Source organism: Pipistrellus kuhlii, unplaced genomic scaffold (genome assembly GCF_014108245.1).
Source record: "Pipistrellus kuhlii isolate mPipKuh1 unplaced genomic scaffold, mPipKuh1.p scaffold_m20_p_2, whole genome shotgun sequence".
NCBI lineage: Eukaryota > Metazoa > Chordata > Mammalia > Chiroptera > Vespertilionidae > Pipistrellus > Pipistrellus kuhlii.
The window spans coordinates 64,690,233-64,708,664 of NW_023425515.1; the positions used below are offsets into that span (position 1 = coordinate 64,690,233).

Consider the following 18,432-nt stretch of genomic DNA (forward strand, 5'->3'; position numbering starts at 1 on the left):
GAGGAGAAGTCAATGGGATTTGGCAGCATCCTTGTAGGTAATCAGAGAGAAATAATCAGGAACTGACGACCCTTTCAGGAAGCAACACTGCCTGCTCCTGGTTGTACCAGTTGTCATTGGCTTCCCTGCCTGAGACAGTCTCACAGATATTCCAACAGAGTTGTTTACAGAAATAGAAAAACGGACTCTTTGATAATGTGTTTCACTCGCAACCACCCTTTAAGGACACTCAGAGGCCTTCCCGTGAGAGAACCTTTCCTCCCACGTGAGGGAGCGGTTACCTGGGAACAGAGCCCTTCCTCAGGAAGGTTATTTATGCTCGTTGGGCTGATGGTTTGGGGCCGGTGACACATTTAAATTGCTTTTCATTTTATAGTTCAGCGTGAAGATCCCATTTTGGAATGCCTCTTGTCTCCTGTGTACAGCGGGAGACTGGCTCTGTCCCTCTGAAGTCATTGGAAATACACCCGGTCTCGGCATCTCGGGGGAATATTCTCCGGCTGATGTCACAGCCGAGGGGAAAGGACAAGGGCAGCGGCCTGTCTGGGAGCTCCTTTCTCTCCCTGCTCCGGAGGGCTTGGCACCGGCAGGGCTGTGCCTACTGATCTGGGAAGGAGCCAGACACTCAGCCTCCAGCGGCCCTGAGACAGCGGTCCCCACTCAAGGGCAAGGCATGCGAGGAGGCTGAAAGGAGACTGCCTTCAAGTGATTTGTAAATGGAGTCATGCTTCTCTGGTGCGAATGGCAAAGCAAAGAGGCTCTATGGGATGAACATAATGAGGGATGTACAACCTCGCAGCGTGGACTGCTTGGTGAAGCTGGCAGCTAGCTCCTGGGCAATTAGGAAAAACAACAACAACAACAACATTGCTTGTAAACCCGGAAAAGGTGGATCAGGCTGCAGAGTGGACTGAAGCACACAGAATTCTACTTAAGAGTCTTGGGTACTAAGTCCCACATCAGCATTTCCAGAATGCTGGCTTTGTTTTCTGAAAGCAGAGGTAAAGAGGATGGGAGGAGACGGGCCTTTTCTTAGCTTGTGTTTTGTGTCCTGGAGACACAGGAAGGCCAGTCACTGTTTACATGAAATCAGATCACTCTTCTGCCTATTTCAGACCCGGCTGACTGTGCCTGTGGGACGTTTTGAAGGTAAATGGTTTTAAGCTAATCCAAGGTTAACATTCCAGTTAAAAGGTTTAAACGCTAATATATAAAATTGGGAAGGAAATAAAAGGGACCAAGAAGTGTACAATGCATTGTTCATCTGCAGCAGTTTAATCTCAAAAGCCACTGCTGTCCGTGTGGCGGAGGATGGTGATGGCAGGGAGCTCCTCGGCAGACAGGTGACCCAGGGGAAAGTGGTTCCTGCCCCGTGACTGGGTGTCTTCCAGCCCCACCTGCTGCACAGTCCCACCCGGGGTTGGTTCTGTCTTCTGACATCGAGGGACGGCCTGCTCTTCCCCAGGGAACACTATTCATCAGCTCACTTATAATTCCACTCCGATGGCCCCACCGACTGGCACTGCTGTCTGCAATTGGTACAATGGCTGGGACGGATTTTGTCTAACGTGGATGTTTGGCTGAGGAGCAAGCAGTGTCGGTGGCAGGCTAGAATGTCACACAAAGGCAACTCGGAAGGAAAAGTGCATACCCGGACCGGAAAACCGTTTTTTGGTGTGTGTGTTTTTTTTTTAAAGAGGCATATGGAATATTGGATGTGTGGGTAGGAGTGAAAGGAATTAAAAAAAAAAAAAAGTAATTCACATGGATAAATGCCCACATATAGAAACATCTTGGCCTGATCCCAGTTTGAACGGTGTCCTGGGAGGACCGCGGCGTGCTTACCAGTCCCCCTGTGCACTCCTGTCCTCTTCCAGTCCCTAGTGAGGGGGTCAGGTGGGCTGTGAAGACCCTCTTTGCTGCTCCAGCCACAGCTCTTGGCACACGCTACATCCTTGGAAGGTGTCCATGTGTGACCCACTCATTTAAAGTCCATCTTTGAGAGGGTGTGTGTGTGTGTGTGGGGGGAGACCAATGAAGTCTTTTGGCAACACACATCTCGTTGGGGGCCACAGACAGATGCTCGACGAACTTCAATTGTGTAATCTAAAATGTTCTGACTTCTTCCATGGATTTCAGTACAGTGTGCCTACCTAAGAAAGCTCATCTTGCTTCTTAAGGCCGGTGATGTTAGAGCTAAACGAATGTTTTCAACTATTGATCCCTAGAGAGAGGCTTTTGATGGCCATACTGAGATGTTGAGTTTAAAAAAGTAGATGCACAGCCCTCAGTACCTCCCAAGGGGAAGTTCCCTCAGAGATGAGAACAGGCGTTTCCTGTGGTGAAGCCCGTTGTAGAAGCAGAGGATTAGCAAAGGAAGACTCAGGTGGCCAATTTAGCCCCAAATTGAAATGGGAGCAGCACACATCAAAAATGAGAATCCTTCACAACAGGTATGTTTTAGTCCAGGAACCTCCTGGGGCAAAGGAATTGAGTCATTTACCCTGCCATAAAAACCTTAGTCAATGTGGGTGGAGGAAACGATAAAACATAAAGAGAAATCTAAAACAGCTTTTGGGGGATCTGGAAGGGGGTGTGCCATCATTGAAGAAAAATGCCAAGATTGAAAAAATTAAATTTCAGCAACACGCAAGAGTTCGGGTTACGGTGAAGAAAGACACAGCAAAGGAAGGAAGGAAAATAAACTCAGGGTACCAAATATCTGGTTACCAGAATTACCTCTCTAATCAAGGCCAAATGTTCAAATCACAAACTGCATTACCTTGCGATTTTGGCTATTTCTGGGCCATACACATCAGTCCTGGAATCAAGTTAGCTGGGCGTTCCATCCCCCAGGACACAGGAGGAGGAAATGTGTACGCTGATCCGCATTATGGATCTTCCCCAGACTTTCCTCACGTGTTGTCAGTCCCGGGCATCTGCGGCTTTGCCTTAGCAGCATCTGCTTTTCTTGTGCCAAGATCTCTTAAATGAGAATTTTAAATACAACAGTAACATATACTATCTCTTTCCTTAAAGTCTTCCACATGAGTTTATAAGTAATTCCTTCCTGACAGCCTTTGATGTCCTTGCCCAGCCTCATCCACAATGCATTTCAATGGAGACTCTCTTCCCGCCCCCTTCTCCCCCTCAAGGTTGTCTTGCTGGTACTAGGCATCCAATAGTAGGCATCCGAGGCAGACTTGCTGAATGAGTGGGTTCTTCGAGGAGCAAGACTTAAGCAATTTAATGGACATGAATTATGGGTACCAGGACTTCTCTGGAGCCAAACAAAGCAAGGGGACGAAAAATTTTCATGCACTTTGAAATAGAGAAGTGGAATGAGGCAGTTTTTAAACACATTTATTCTAACAATATGGTATGATTTTGATTGTTATACAATGTAGGTTTAATGCATCTTATATGCTAAATACTACTACTCACAAAAGGTGCTTAGATTTTCAAGAACTCATGTGCAGAATATTGTTCTTATAACTTTAATATGCTGTTATACACACTCAAGTGAATATTTAATATGGGAGAAGTGAAAATTTAAAATTATTTTATAAAATGTCTAAACTTCTCCAGTATTTACCTTAAGGATTATATAATCTTGGGAAAATGTTAAAACTACAATCAATACTGCCTTCTTATTATATCTAATGTTATATTTAATAAATGTTTCAAATTACATGGTAACACATTATCTGTTTTTGTTTCTACCTAGTATTCTATTTCTATTGTGTGTATATATTTTTAGTGTTTACATGTTGGTTTCTGGGAGATATAAACTTTTATCTAAATTGCCTCTCAGAAGCACCACAGATATAATGGCTAACAGTAGAAAAGGTTAGGATAAATAACCATTCCACTTGAATATATTTCTTGAAAATATTTTCATATTAGCTCTAAACCCATTTTGACTTTTGACATTGAACTTCAAAGGCTTATTCGTACAAACTTTCCCTTTCTCCCTTTCACCTCCCATCCCTCAAGACACTTTCAATCCTCACATTTTTCTCCTGATCCTGCAATACACAACCCTGAGACAGAATGACCTTTTGTAAAATTCCCTAGGGTACAGGATCTCCAAAAGCAAGGATTATCATTTGATCTCTTCCAGCAACGGCTTTCACTTTGTGCTTTCATTTCTGGCCTGTTAACCCAGAATTTCAGATTTTAAAAATCATTGGCACTGCTGTGTGTGTGGGTCATCTACATTTTGTGTCTGCCTCTCCCCTGCAATATACTTCACTCCTGCATGTCTGGGGAGGCAGAAAACAGTCAGGACAGGGTTGGAGGGAAGGAGGAAGGGCATACAAGTTTACAAAAGTTTAGCACTTAGGCCTTTTTGACATTAAGTCTGGAAAAGAGAAAAAGACCATGGAAAGAATTACATGCTAAAAGGGGGCTTTGATTAATCAAGTTAAATCTCTGGAGAACGGTGGATCAAAAATGGTAAATATAGCAGTATCTTGTTTAAAGTGTCTTCTAGTTCCAATTAATCTTCACTCCAGCACTACTGTTCTTGTGGCAATGGATTCCTTTGGCTTTAGACAGGAGCTAAACATATTTTTGGAATTGTGAGGTGATACATAAAAAATAATTGTATTAAAATATTTTTAAAAGGCTGCATCAAAAGTATGTATACATGAAATCACATTCCTGAAATAAACATGTCTGAGGTTAGGGGAGAAAATGGAGGGAAATGGGCAAAATATAGATGAAACAGGAATTAAGAAAATGTTATTTCTTGAAGCTAAGGGGTGGGGACATGGAGTTTAATATGCTAACTTACTTTTGCATATATTTTTCCATAACTTTAAAAGGTGAAAACAGCCAAAACCGGTTTGACTCAGTTGTTAGAGTGTCAGCCTGCAGACTGAAAGGTCCCGGGTTCGATTCCCGTCAAAGGCATGTACCTTGGTTGTGGGCACATCTCCAGTAGGGGGTGTGCAAGAGGCAGCTGATCGATGATTCTCTCTCACTGATGTTTCTAATTCTCTATCCCTCTCTCTTCCTCTTTGTAAAAAATCAATAATATATATATTTTAAAAGCTTGCAGTTTTAAAGAAATAAAAAAATAAAAGGTGAAAACGTTTCTGATAAATTTATAATTAACAATTTTATGTATTTTCAGCATGCATACAATGGAGTACTAGTTTTAGCTTGCTTAAGACCATTTTATTTTTCCCTGAGATTTCATGTCCTACCCAAAAAGATGTAACTGTCTAAATACATGTGGGACCATAAAACCACGTATATGGATAGTCTTTTTTCCTAACACCATTTATGTTCTTTGGGATGGAGCACCCTTATTCCCAGACCCCCACCCCTATACTTGACAGTAATTCAAAGGAAAGGGAGTGAACTGGAGCTTTACAAAAGTATAATTCATCAGGCAGACTAATTTTTTAGAAAAATCTTATAGTGTTACATGGAGTGAGCTATGTGAATTTAACTGAGTTTCCCCATATCATATCTCCTGAAACAACTTCCCCCTAATGCATCATCCTTTAAAGTTTATTTCAAATAAAGCATACTTAGCATTTTCCCTATAGACTCAAACATATCTGTCTTAAAGTTGAAATAAAAAAATCAATGATTACCATTTAATAGAATCTCTACTATAGGCCCTAAGCCAGCCAACATTCCATGTGTCTATTCTTTTCATCTCAGCAATGGTGTGGAGGTATTAACAGCATCATTCAGATGAGTGAAGTGTGGTTCAGAGGTCAACCCCAGTGGTGAGCTGGTGGGGCTAGTGTTTGCAGCTATGCCTGTCTGAATGCAAAACCTGTTTCGTGTAATTATACTAGAGGCCCGGTGCACTGGAGGAAGGTGTCCCTCAGCCCAGCCTGCACCCTCTCCAATCTAGGGCCCCTGGGAAGACATCTTTCTCACAATCTGGAACTGCTGACTCCCAAGCACTTGCCTGTCTGATTGCCCCTAACTGCTTCTACCTGCCAGCCTGATCACCTCCTAACCACTCCCCTGCCTGCCCGATTGCCCCGAATTGCCCTCCCCTGCTGGCCTGGTTGCCCCTAACTGCCCTCCTCTGTAGGCCTGGTCCCCCCCAACTGCACTCCCTTCCATGCAGGTCCACCCCCCGCCCCAATTGCCCTCCCCTGCAGGCCCAGAACCCCCAACTGCCCGCCTCTGCTGGCCTGATTGCCCACAACTGCCCTTCCCTGCTGGCCATCTTGTGACCACATGGGGCAGCCATCTTATATGAGGACATGATGGTTAATTTGCATATTACCTTTCTTATATAGCTTATCTTCCCTCTTCCATCAGCTGATTTCTGCTCCATTTTAGGGGAAAGCAACTGAGGATGCTGAGACAATGGTTAATCTCAGACCAATAGTTTAGAGGAGACTATCCTTGGATATTCTGAACTAGCTTATTTTTATGAAAGTTATAGTGGGCATGGTATATTGAGGGCAAATACTCTATGGCCAGGAGTGTGAACATAAAGAAATATATTTGAATATCTTTAAAATACTTCAAATTTTTATTAAATATTTTTATTCAGTTTTAAGATCACAGTTAAAGTACTTTAGCATGTTATACACATGACTTACATGTGCAATTTTTAGAAATATCAAATAAAGTATAAGATTTTCAAGAAATTATATAAATGTGTATATTGACTTTTACTACACATACATCTAAAGAAAGCAATAATTCTGTTGTACCATTAAGTAGAAATCATTTATTACATGGCATGTTTACACCAACTCTAAAGAGAACCAAGCCAATTTCAGAAAGAAAAAAAAGAAAAAAAAGAAAATGAGCGATTCGGTCATGCTGAAACTGTCACAGACTTAAGACCTGGTGGTCAAACGAAGCTGTGGTTAATTTATGACAAGTAAGCAATTCAAACCTACGAGAAACATTCATAATCTGGTGTGTGGAATCTCAGGTGGTTTTTATTCTTTTTTTGACAAATTCCTGAGAGCAAGAGATGTGTTTCGTGCTAATGAAATGACAAACATTGCTGAGCACGTGCTGAGCTCCAGATCATGAACCTTCCCCACCCCCGTCCTGCCGCTCAGCCGAGGAACTGGCAGGAGGGATCGGGACCCCGGCCAGGCCCTCGGGGCTGGCGAGAGCTGTGTTAGTCTGTGAAGCAAGCGCGCCTCTGTGATTAGAGCTTGTGAGGTAAGATTTGTGGTGTGGGTGGGAGGGTTTGGAGGCATTGAATTAGGTTCTTGTTACTCAGTAACCAGTTCTGACCTACAGTTATTAGGAAATCTTTGGAAGTAGTAGTTATGTTTAAAACAACTAACTGTGCATAAAAATCAATTTGAGGGCAGGATCAATTCTGACCACTGACTGTAACAAGAAAACAGTGGCCACAGAACTTCTAAGTATAAGGTTTCCTTTTCCAATTTATTAGTACAAATCACACCATCACACATAAAATTTGGCCAGGAGAGGAAACTATTGTTTTGTGTTTTTGTTTTGTTTTTTTGGAAAAAAAAAAGTATATTTATAATTTTTAAAGAAACGCATAGCACAAACAGATGGAGGTGTATGACAGAATCAGATCTATTTGTCTTGATTTACTGTTTTGTTGCTTCTTTGTTCTGAAATGTAAGGAAGATAATGTCCCCAGTGAAAAGGACAAGATCATTTATTATGGAGCATAATAAACGCAGCTGTCTCTTCCAAGCTAAAGCAAAGCAGTCCATCCAACCCTGACCCCTTCACCAGAAGTATCTGGTCAGAGGAACTGAACAAACTGTTTCTTTTTTATTTTAAGTATAATGTTAGTGAATCTAAGTAAAATGATTGTTAAGAATCCTAAAACTCAAAAACAAACTCCAAGTCTAATTCTTTGGGAATGCTTGTATAAATAAAAGCAACATCTAATTAACAATTAGATCACTCTTTGTAAGGTGCAAGACAAGGTCCTATGTGGGGAAAGCTAACATTCAATTTCCACCTGGCAGTCACTGAATACTTTATAGGTCAAATGTAACAGCATTTGCTTCTACTGCCCACTTTCGGCAATACACACTGTTCTCTCTGGAGAAGGCGGCTTGTGAAGTCAAAACACTGCAGTGGAAAATAGTGGCACTGAAGGTAGAAGCAGAACAAGACAAACCTTCAAAACAGAGGACTTAACTGAAATTAACTTGTAAAGCCGAGGTAGCCCATTAGACTTGGCCTTATCCGAGGGCCCTGTGGAGCAGTGCAGTCACAGGAGAATCTCCTCCCCGGTATCGCATACACCCCCACGGTCCCCTGACAAGTGAGGACTCGGTGCCTCGTGTGTCTTCCTCCCTCTCCCAGGGAACAGGGCGCTTCTCCCGGTGTGTGGGCGCTGGCCTCCAGCCTCCAGCTGCTGGTCTCCAGAACACTTAGGGTTCATACAGTAGTTTACAGGCAGCATGGTCCCACTGCTTCACATTAATGCCAAATGCCAAACTGGGAACAGAGCTATTGGGTATTGCCCCTCCCGCCCCCCAACCCACCCCCTACGCACACATACTGCAGAAACAAAAGATGTCCTTCAGTGTCAGCTTCCTTCTGGTTCTGAATCAATTTAAATTTGCTTTAGCTTTTACATTTACAGGTGCAAATACTGTCATACGATGAGCCAAAGACTGCGGAGTGCAAACAAAACTGTGGGTGACTTAGACAGACTGGCACCTGCCTTGGTAAGAACATGACAGATTAGACATCCTGGGCCCAAGCATCCAGGCCAGTTCAGATGCTCCCCCCGTGACCATAGTCACCACTTCCCTCCAGCAGTTCCAGTGGCAGGAACGCGAGCATCAGTGATGACGTGGGAATGTCAGCATGTCGGCTATGAGATGGCATTGGTAGAAAGCTCATCTGATAAGAGTTCAATAAATACATTTCTGATAGAAGTCTGTCAGGACTACAACAGTATGATTTAGCCTTTAAAGGAGTTTTTAGTGAATTAACACTTTGGATCTAAAAATCTGGGAACTAACCTCATTTGGGGGTAAGAACCTGTATCTTCAACATGGCGGTGGGACACTTTTCCTGATCTCATTACAGCATCCAAACAAATGCAAACTTAAAAGGGTGTCTTACAGTATTTTTTTCTCTTAGCTTCAGTTACTATAATATACTCTACACACTTCAAAGTTACATAGGAAATACCCAGAGTAACTAAATAAATAAAAGACAAAAGGAAACTGGAACAGTATTGTCTCCATCAGAGACCACACTGTCCCCTTCCAGCATTACAGAGGAGGGCTGGGACAATTTTTTTCAAAATATTTATATACAGGTTTGAATCCAGAAATTAAGGTTAAAAGTATAAATACTGATAATTTCAACTAAATTCAGAATGGTTTCAAGAAAGATATGATACAACGATTTAGAATAAAACAGAGCAGAAGAGCATCATATTTTGGTTTGCTTGAGATATACATAAGGTGCAACAACTTCTTCTCTTGAGGATGCTTGTGGGACAAATGTTAGTGTGGATGGTGATTGCTGGCAGATTAAGATACACATTATAGCAATACAATTTTCCGAAATGAAGAAGAATGAGAGAAATGAAATGAAAATGGTAAGTGGGGTGGGGACTACATGTTGGTCTGAAATATTTGTGCTAACAAATGTTGTTACCTGAATATACCAACACCCCTTCTCCAGCGGATTCAGGGCATGAGAAAAGCACTAGTATTGAAATCAAGATTTGCACTCAGAGAAACAACAAGGCGAGTGTCTAAAGAACTATAAAGCTTTGCAGGATTTCTGCTACTTTCAGTGCCTAACTGCTTAAAATTTAAGCATTTCTACAAAAAGGTGTTTTTGTTTGTGTATTTTTTTTTTTTTTTAAGTATCTGAAAACAGTCATATCCAGTAGTTTGCCCTCCCGCTCCCACCCTGCCTAAGGGAAAAGCCACTGAGGTTTAGGAAAAGCAGATCAAGTAAGATAGTAATCACATAGAAAAAAAGCAATCTTTTGTTTTGCTTCTTTTTAAAAAAAGGTCCCATGAATATACAGCAATCTCTTGAGGAACGCTAGTGAAATGTAATCGGAGGACTGAAGGAGGGTGCTTCTGGCAAAAATAGACCTATTCTAACATGTTCTATAGAATAACAAGTTAGTACCATTGTCAAAGTGCATGTTCTGCACCACACAATTTTTGTTGTTGGTTTGTTTGGGTTTATTTTTTGGATTTTAGCTAATAATAATTTTAAAATCACTGCTAGCAAGTGGTCCAAAAACTCCTAACAGCCACCAACACTGGGACCCAGCAATTTCCAAACATTCAATTTGTGTTTTGAGATTTAGAAAACATTAATAAAACAGCATCATAGTAAAAAGGCTATGCTGAAATCTGGGGCTGCTCACCTGATTTATTTCTATGTGACTGGGATTAAGCTATAACTGCTGATTAATCTTGTTTACTAATTCCTTCTTCCTCCATACATGCACAATGAGTATGCATCTTTGAGAATATCACACCAATGCTCTATTGCCCTTTTCCTGCTTTGAAACAAACCCTCTCTAGAGTCTTCAATTCTGTTAGTATGTTGTACATATTTTCCAGCACCGAAACTGAAGTAATATCTACAACCGTGAAAAGCTAAACCTAGTCAGTATTAATAGAGTCACTTTTTATATGGCTATTAGGTCAAATTACGATTAGAAAAAAATCATCATTACAATTCAGTCAAGTATAAATAAGAAAGCTAGATAAAACCTGTAAACTGTCACCATTTAGAGATCTAATTCAAAAGCTCCAAACCTGAACTAACACTATCAAAATCCCGCCAGTTTGAAAACCAATAAAAATTATTGCTGGAATCCAATCATTGAAATTTGGTAGTTTGTGCTGCGATGCAAGAGTGGGGGGATACTTTGTGCTATGGAAGAAATACCCTGTAAAATCTGTAGCCTCTGACTAATTTTGATTTATCACTTTGCATCTGTTGCTAGGAAACAAGACACTGTGAACATCAGGTGGTTAAGTCAATATGTTGAATGTTCTAAGCCAGTTAATCCATTCGGCACTGGCATATGTATGATGGGTTTTATGTTCAAAAGCAACAAAACACAGAAAGGAAACAGAAACTTGTAGGTGGGTCTGTGACTGAGTCCCACTCCGATCAGGCATACCTCCTTAACAACACAAATTCGAAATGGCTCTAAACACCTGCAGCGCCGACGAGGCTGTGCATAGCAATTGCTACCCGTCCAGTCTGTCTGGGATGGATGGAAAGGTCTGTGGGCTCCAGGTCCACATGAAGTGAGTGTCTTCAATGTGTTCAGAATAGTGAAGTAATACTAAGGTCACTTCTGAATAATATTTTTCTTTTTTTTTGTCTGTTTGTATGAACAATCCATTGGTCACTTAGACCCCTGTGTAAAAATAAAAGAATCCTCAAGGCATGAAAACATCAGTAACCTGTAATCTGTAGAACTCTTCCCCTGTCCAGGTAAATATTTGCCACAATTTGCCCCAAGCAAATTATTCTTGGTCACTCAAGGCTAAGAAAAAAATTCAGCTTAAGAATTGTAATTTCTCTCTCTCTGTTTTTTTGCCAGCAAACTATCGCTCTGGTGGCAAATATAAAAGTGCAGAATATATGGACCACGAGGCCGAGCATACACCGCTAACAATGGTACATCTGCCTGCCCATGCTGCGTGGGAGTCTTGGAACAGGCTTTTTAATATTATTCTACAATATAAATGTAGGTATAACCTATTATATAAACCATCTTAGAACTTAAATCTCCATGTACAAAAAAGACTAAGAATATCTAATAATAACTAGTGCAGTGCGTCAGTTTTGTTTTTGTTGTTTTTTTGTTTTTGTTTTGAAAGAATAACTAGGTAATATATGAAACTAGTTTCACACTCTCTGGTTGGTAAAAGAGATGCTGGATGAGCTAAAGTAAAGGCAGTCTTTTACCAAGTTACCACCTGTTACCGTCAACAGCCTTCAATAGAAAGCAAAGCTCCAGGATCAATCCATTTCTGCTCATTATCAGACAGAGAACATCACCCACAAAGACTCTGGGTTCCGAACGAACAAATGGGCCCAGGAGGCTAACTTCTGCTTCAAGTGAATCTGGGCCATGTAGGGAAACAAGCACTTGTTTGCAGTCTGTATTTCCCACCACGTGAACTCAATAGCATCCCTCGGTAAAGACAAGGCTAGGGTAGTAGGTAAAGCACAATGTTTTACAATTGAAGGGCGCTTCACTGGTCAGCGCAGGAAATAAGCACAGGAGCCTGTGGCATTTCTTTTGGCTGTCCATCGTGGGTGAGGGGAGTTGACCTCTGACCTCTGTGAAGCAAGAGAGAGAAGAAAAAAAACACTTATTCAGATTATGTTATCAGAAATAGGAGAGGATAAATAACATAGCGCTTCCTGATACTTTAGTAGCTTCTGCTGACTTTTTACTTATGTTGTCTACTGAAAACCAATTTTGTCCTTTGAGTTTTTTTCTTTACATATATTGTTGTTGTTTTTTTTTAAGGATTTTTCACACAACTCACACAACTGAAAACATTCTGTACCCAACTGACCACCTCCATTTTGTAGAAGCTGAAGCAACAACAGATTTGGCAAATTCCCTCAGAACTTTATTTAAGTCAAAGGCTGACACACTGGACAATAATCTTCCCCTGGAAGATTCCTTTCCTTGACTTGCCTGAGGGGAACACTCTGCTACACTAATTGATAACCTCCAGGCTCACTTCTTAAGTGGCATAATAATAAACCCAATTTAAACTTAGGGCCAATAACAGCAATGGTCTTTGGAGAGAAAGAGGTGTACTAGGACACAAAAAATATGTGAAAACACTGAAATCCTAATGTAAAAAAAGTTTTACAGGCATATGGACAAAGAGCGCAGAGGGGAAAAGGCAAGTACTGATTAAATTTTAGAGTGTGAGAAAATCCACTTAATTTGAGCCAAACTCAACACACATGGATAGAAAATTCTAGGCAAGACTAGAAAAATTCATGGAAAATCCCATTACTTGGATTGGATTGGAATTACAATGAACATAGCTGATGTTTTCCCCTCACTCCGCTTCAGCTTAATGAATAGAACAAAATATGTTTTATTTCACAGTTATAACAAAACTGTTCTAAATTCTTGGTGACTTATGCAGAGCTTCTCAGTCTAACAAGATAGACTTGGGCACCTCTTTGACATTGTCCAACAGGCCCATCACACCTGCATGTTGCATCCCACCGCTCTGGCCCACTGTGGTCAGCAGGGTACATAGCACTGTGCTGAGTAATTCCATGTAGCAACAATGTCTTCACTGGTTTTAAGGTTTCAATATAGCATCTTCTTCAGACTACGTGGAACAAAGGGTGCTGTTTTAAAATTTAAATTTTAGTTGCTCCACAACTATATCCAATTCTTTTTTTCTTGGTGCATAGAAAAAAAAAAAAAAGTAATGTGGATAAATGACAACATTTGGGTATATCAGAATCCAATGATCACTTAGCCTAAGATATTAGGCTTTCAGAAAAACAAAACGTGTGTTACAATCACACTTCTGGATTAATTTGTTTATTCATGTAGGGTTGCTGTAAGCACCAACTGTTCAATATGTTCAACTCTGCTCCAGAAAGATGAAATTAAAATGCTACTTTTTACCTGTAAGATTAAATATGTAATAACATTATAAAACCAAGAGAATTTTAACAAGTAGGAGAAGAGGAAACAAACAAACAAAAAAAGTAAAGTTAAAAATGAGCCAAAGCCGGTTTGGCTCAGTGGTAGAGCGTCGGTCTGCGGACTGAAAGGTCCCGGGTTCGATTCCGGTCAGGGGCATGTACGTTGGTTACGGGCACATCACCAGTAGGGGGTGTGCAAAAGGCAGCTGGTCGATGTTTCTCTCTCATCGACGTTTCTAGATCTCTATCTCTCTCCCTTCCTCTCTGTAAAAAATCAATAAAATATATATTTTTTTAAAAAAATGAAAAGGACAATGTAAAAAAAAGAGCAAAAGGGAGAGAAACTGGGATGAAAGTCCAACGTAATCAATGGGGAAGGAAGACGGGAGTGTGATGGGAGAGAACGATGTGGGTGCAACGACCTGATGGCCCTCGTTCCCAGGGGAAGGAAGGGCTGGGGAGCCTTCCTGACTGGCCAGGACATGAGAGATGCTAAAGCAGCACCGAGGAGCCACGGCAAGGACACTGGATTCAAGGACCTGGGCCCAAATCTTGACTCATTTTGGCTGCGTGCTCCGGGCTAGTTAATCCGGCATTTGGGCCAACATTATAATGGGACTAGAAAGACCCGCCTGGAAGGGCAGATTTTAGGGTTAAGTTTAATGAATTTTCCTCCTTATAAAATTCCTTGTAAACACACAAAGGTTTATGAAACTTCCTGTGTCCGGCATTTTGTGGAACTGCCTTTCTACCCTGGATTTTTAAACCTAATGTTAAGATTTCTTGTGGCAAGAATGCAGGTAGCAGCAGATGATGTATTTCTACCCTTAACGCTGTTGACCACTCTCTAAGTGCCTAAGCAATAATGAACTGATGTGCAAACAGGTACAATCACATTACGTCTGTAGGTAGAGGGCAGATGGTAGCTCTGCTTTAACATGTAGGGACTGAAGTTACAACTAAGATTCCTGGGGAGAATCTGTCTTTCTAGACATTGAGAACACTAACCATTTGTTAAACTGACAGTAAAATTTTAGTAAGCAATATCGTTCTTCTAGTGGGAGGTAAAAAAACAAAACAAAAAAAACCCCCAAATCTCACTCGCCCATTCCTCCATTGATGTGACAGGAACTAAGGAAGCTGTGGATATGGAAAATAAAACTAGAGTTTCTTTCTTTCTTTCTTTCTTCAAAATACAATGGAAGGAGTCAGAAGTATCGGCAAATAATTACAAACCGACATGGTGGCAGGTCCATGAGGGGTGCATGGGGAGGGTGCAGGCTGCAGTAGCAGTGAGAGAAGAGGACAAAGAACGAGGCCTGGAAGGAGCAGAGGCAAGAGAGGGCTCGGCCCCCGGGGGCTGCCAGCGGTGCCCCCTGACTTCGGGGGCGGCGTGGGTAAGAAGGAATGGTTTGCTGAGGTGCTTGCTGCTGGAAACTGGGAGTTGTGGAAGGCTGGTTGACAGCCATGGTGTGACTGCAGTGCTGTTCAGAAGGGAACCCTCAACAGCAGGGAGGACTGTGCGGTAGCCTTTTCTGAGCCCTGAAATAGGACTACCCCGATTCTTACATTACCTCTTATTTCCACAATTTATGTGGGCACATATTTAGTCCTCTGTGTAAGTGTATGAGTTTGTCCTCTGTACTCGACTGCGAAACTCCACGAGTGGAGAAGTGTCTGTATATTTTTCTCCCTCAGGCCCGCAAAGATCTAAGCGGATTTTGACGACGTCTGTCAGCATTCACGTGCTGAGAGGCACTTGCAGTGCACACATGAAAAGAAATGTGACCTGTGGTAAATATCCAGAGGCTATTTGTGAGGCAGGACTGGAACTGCAACATGACAGATAAAGAGAAAGCGGCAAACAAAGCTTCCGCCTGGGCTCCTAAGCCTGGTGTGATAAGGAGAATGGAGCCTGCCAGGTGGGCATACAAGTCCTCTGTGACTCCAAGATCTTTGTACTGAAGATCGAAAGGTTAGGAAAGTAGCTCATCTTGTGGGTAATCCACTCCGAATAAAGCCATGAGATCCCTGAATTCACAGAAGTCTTTTCTGCCATCCCAAAAGACCCATGAAGTAGTGGAACACTCCATTTTGCACATAGAAGTTGATACACTTTCTGCGGGCTTTCCTGAGTTCCACCAGCTTCCACATCTAGGATCCTGGCTGATGCTTACAACCAGGTGACTCTTTGGGGACAGTGCTGTGTTCAAAGCAGGATGAGAAAACTGAGGCCCCAAGAATGAGATGACTTTGTAGCAAACACGGAGTGGGAGGAGAATCCAGTCCTTCTGTCTGCTGTGAGTCAGGTGACTTTTTCCTGAACCAACTCTGTTTTCTTCTGCTGGTACCACCACAGCCACTGGCCCTCCTCAGGGAGGGTGTCCGCGGCCTGCTGGCACTGGGATGTTAGACTTACTCCACATAACATGTCTATGGAATGAGTACCAGTGACGCCCGTTTTATAGGAGACACGACAAGGCAGAGGCGGGAATGGCCTTGCTTGAGACCTGGCAATTTGCAGGTGACAGAGCTCGGACTCAAACCCAGGCCTGAGGCCGGACTCTAAACCTCATGCTTAATGATTGGAGAGTGCTGCTTCTTTGCTCTTTCAGGCTTTTAAGAGAAATACAAGTTTAGCCACAGAATAATGCACTTAAAATAAAATACTTGGCTGGCTATACTCTCATTGGTAATGAGCACACACACTTTTGTAACCTCACATAAACAGAAGTGCTCTTGAACCAAGTCTCATTAACCCCAACACATTGTGAAAACATCACAGACGACGTCAGAAAGGCTGATTTTGTCCCCTATGCTGCTTCCTCCACCTACGCTCTGTGCAGGCGTGACAGTGAACAGGTAGGTCCCCAGGACCCTGGCGGAGTAAGGCTCCCACCGCTCACCTGTGCACGTTTTCCATGGCGGCCACTTCAGCCAGCGCAGCCAGACTGAAGAACGCAGACACGGCGGGCATCTCGGGAGTGCTGCTCCGTGTCTCCAGGGCCTCGCTGCTGTGTGCGCACACGTCGTGGCAGCCTGTCTCAGGGACTTTAGGGAAACCCCTCTGCAGTTCCTTTGGTTTGTCATCTGCAACGCAAGAGAAACCCATCAGGAGAGGGCCCCTCTGTTTCCTGCAGAGAAAACTCTGTGCTAGGCAGTGTGAAATGAGGTAACGTTCTTCTCTGCTCACTTTTGTTACCCACTTAATAGTGAGGCTTTTATAGGATCTCTTTCATGGTCACAAAACTCTTTAATTAAGCTCAACCGCAGCAATGGACAACTATGTCCTGATGCCAAGCAGAAAAGCTGTGCATTATTCAAGGTCAAATAGGTCAGTGTTGGAGATAGAAAAATGGGCTTATCAGCACAAGGGACTTCGGCGGAGGGGCTGGTGGACGCAGTGAAGGGCCCTTAAAACCCCAACTGACCAAACGTTTCTGATGAAGCAGCAGCTGCCCTACCTGCCAGGGCAACCCGGATACTCAGTGTGCTATGACAACAACACTCAGGGTGGCAACACTAACCCCAATAAAATTTCAACCCTAATGAGACCCCAGGCTGTCACTTTTGTTCCGAAGACCTACTGGAAGGAAGATAAAGGGCCAACATGCCTGTTGGGAGTGAGTACCCTTTCCTTCCTGTGTAGCCAAGACAGAGGGCAGGTGTTATCATGGCTTTAAAAACATTTCAACTACAGAAAATAATTGGTAAAGGCAATAAATGAAAGTGCTATGTGCTTTCCTACGTGAAAGAAAGTATTTCCTAAAATCTTTCCCTCTTCCTACAGGTGAAAATGAGGCTGCAACCATTTACAAAATGAAAATCACAGAGCAGAACCCACAGTGGAAAGCAAATGAGGGAGGGGCCTGCTGGGCTACATATGAGGAAAACTGGTTGCTAGTCTTCATCATACTTCTGCTTCATAGTTCAAAGCACTCAAAACAAAAGTGTGCCCCTTGGAGCTTCACCTCTTATGTGACAGGGAAAACTTAGGGATCTTTAATATGCTTTCTTGCTCTACCAATCTACAAATGCAAAGCAAGAGAAATGCATACAATTCACTAATAGTCCTCTAATTCTATCTCAGCAAACGGTGAATCTCAATTAACAAGTAGATTATTTTAAATCAGATATTTATAAATCTTATTCTCAAAAACACTCAATTAAACATTTTCCCCCTTATTTATTGAATTCATTATGGGCCTTGAGCCTTTTCCTGGCTACTGGACTAGGGTGGCGGGGAGGGGCCCCTCCGTTGGGACTGACAGAAAGAGATGAGAGAAGTGCTCAACAGCATGGCAACAGCTCAGAGCACTAATGCTGAGGTGGCACAACACCCCAAGATCTGAGGGAGGACACTCAGTGTCCAGCTCTGATCCCACCAGGTAATTCTTCTGCCATGGAGACCACCAGGAACAACAAACAGAGCCCAGACCACAAGCGAAAATGGAGAAATTCACTGTAAGTTAAGAGTTGGTTAAAGATTAGCCCAGAGAACTAGAGTAATCCAGAAGCATGCTCCAGCTCTCTGGGTGGGCTTAGTCAGCAAGTGCTGGATGCTTCCCAAAGTGCCTTCTCTTACTGGCTTGAGCAGTGAGCCATGGAGAAACAATGATTCATCCAGGATTTTTAAAAGCCTGGGATCTTTGGGAATTTACCTGGCCAATACTATTTCTGTGCACGCTGAGAAAGGGATGGAGAAGCTGACAGCCCTAAAATTACTTTTCCTTTCTTGTAAATCAAAATAGGCTCTTGGAAAAAAAGCTATTACTTTAAAGCATGGACTAA

At 42.4% G+C, this 18,432-nt stretch overlaps 1 protein-coding gene across 11 annotated transcripts in view; it reads right to left on the reverse strand.

Annotated features, from left to right (window-relative positions):
• Positions 1–6,491: 6,491 nt before the first annotated feature.
• Positions 6,492–18,432, reverse strand: part of BBX (BBX high mobility group box domain containing) — a 289,089-nt gene continuing 277,148 nt past the window's right edge. For all 11 annotated transcript variants that reach the window (XM_036448441.2, XM_036448442.2, XM_045584016.1 and 8 more), the window contains 2 exons: positions 16,548–16,731; positions 6,492–12,291 (listed from right to left, as the gene is read on the reverse strand). In XM_036448441.2, the coding sequence (XP_036304334.1) occupies positions 12,204–12,291; positions 16,548–16,731 (272 nt within the window). In that variant the 3' untranslated portion in view covers positions 6,492–12,203. The remainder of the gene's footprint in view (positions 12,292–16,547; positions 16,732–18,432) is intronic.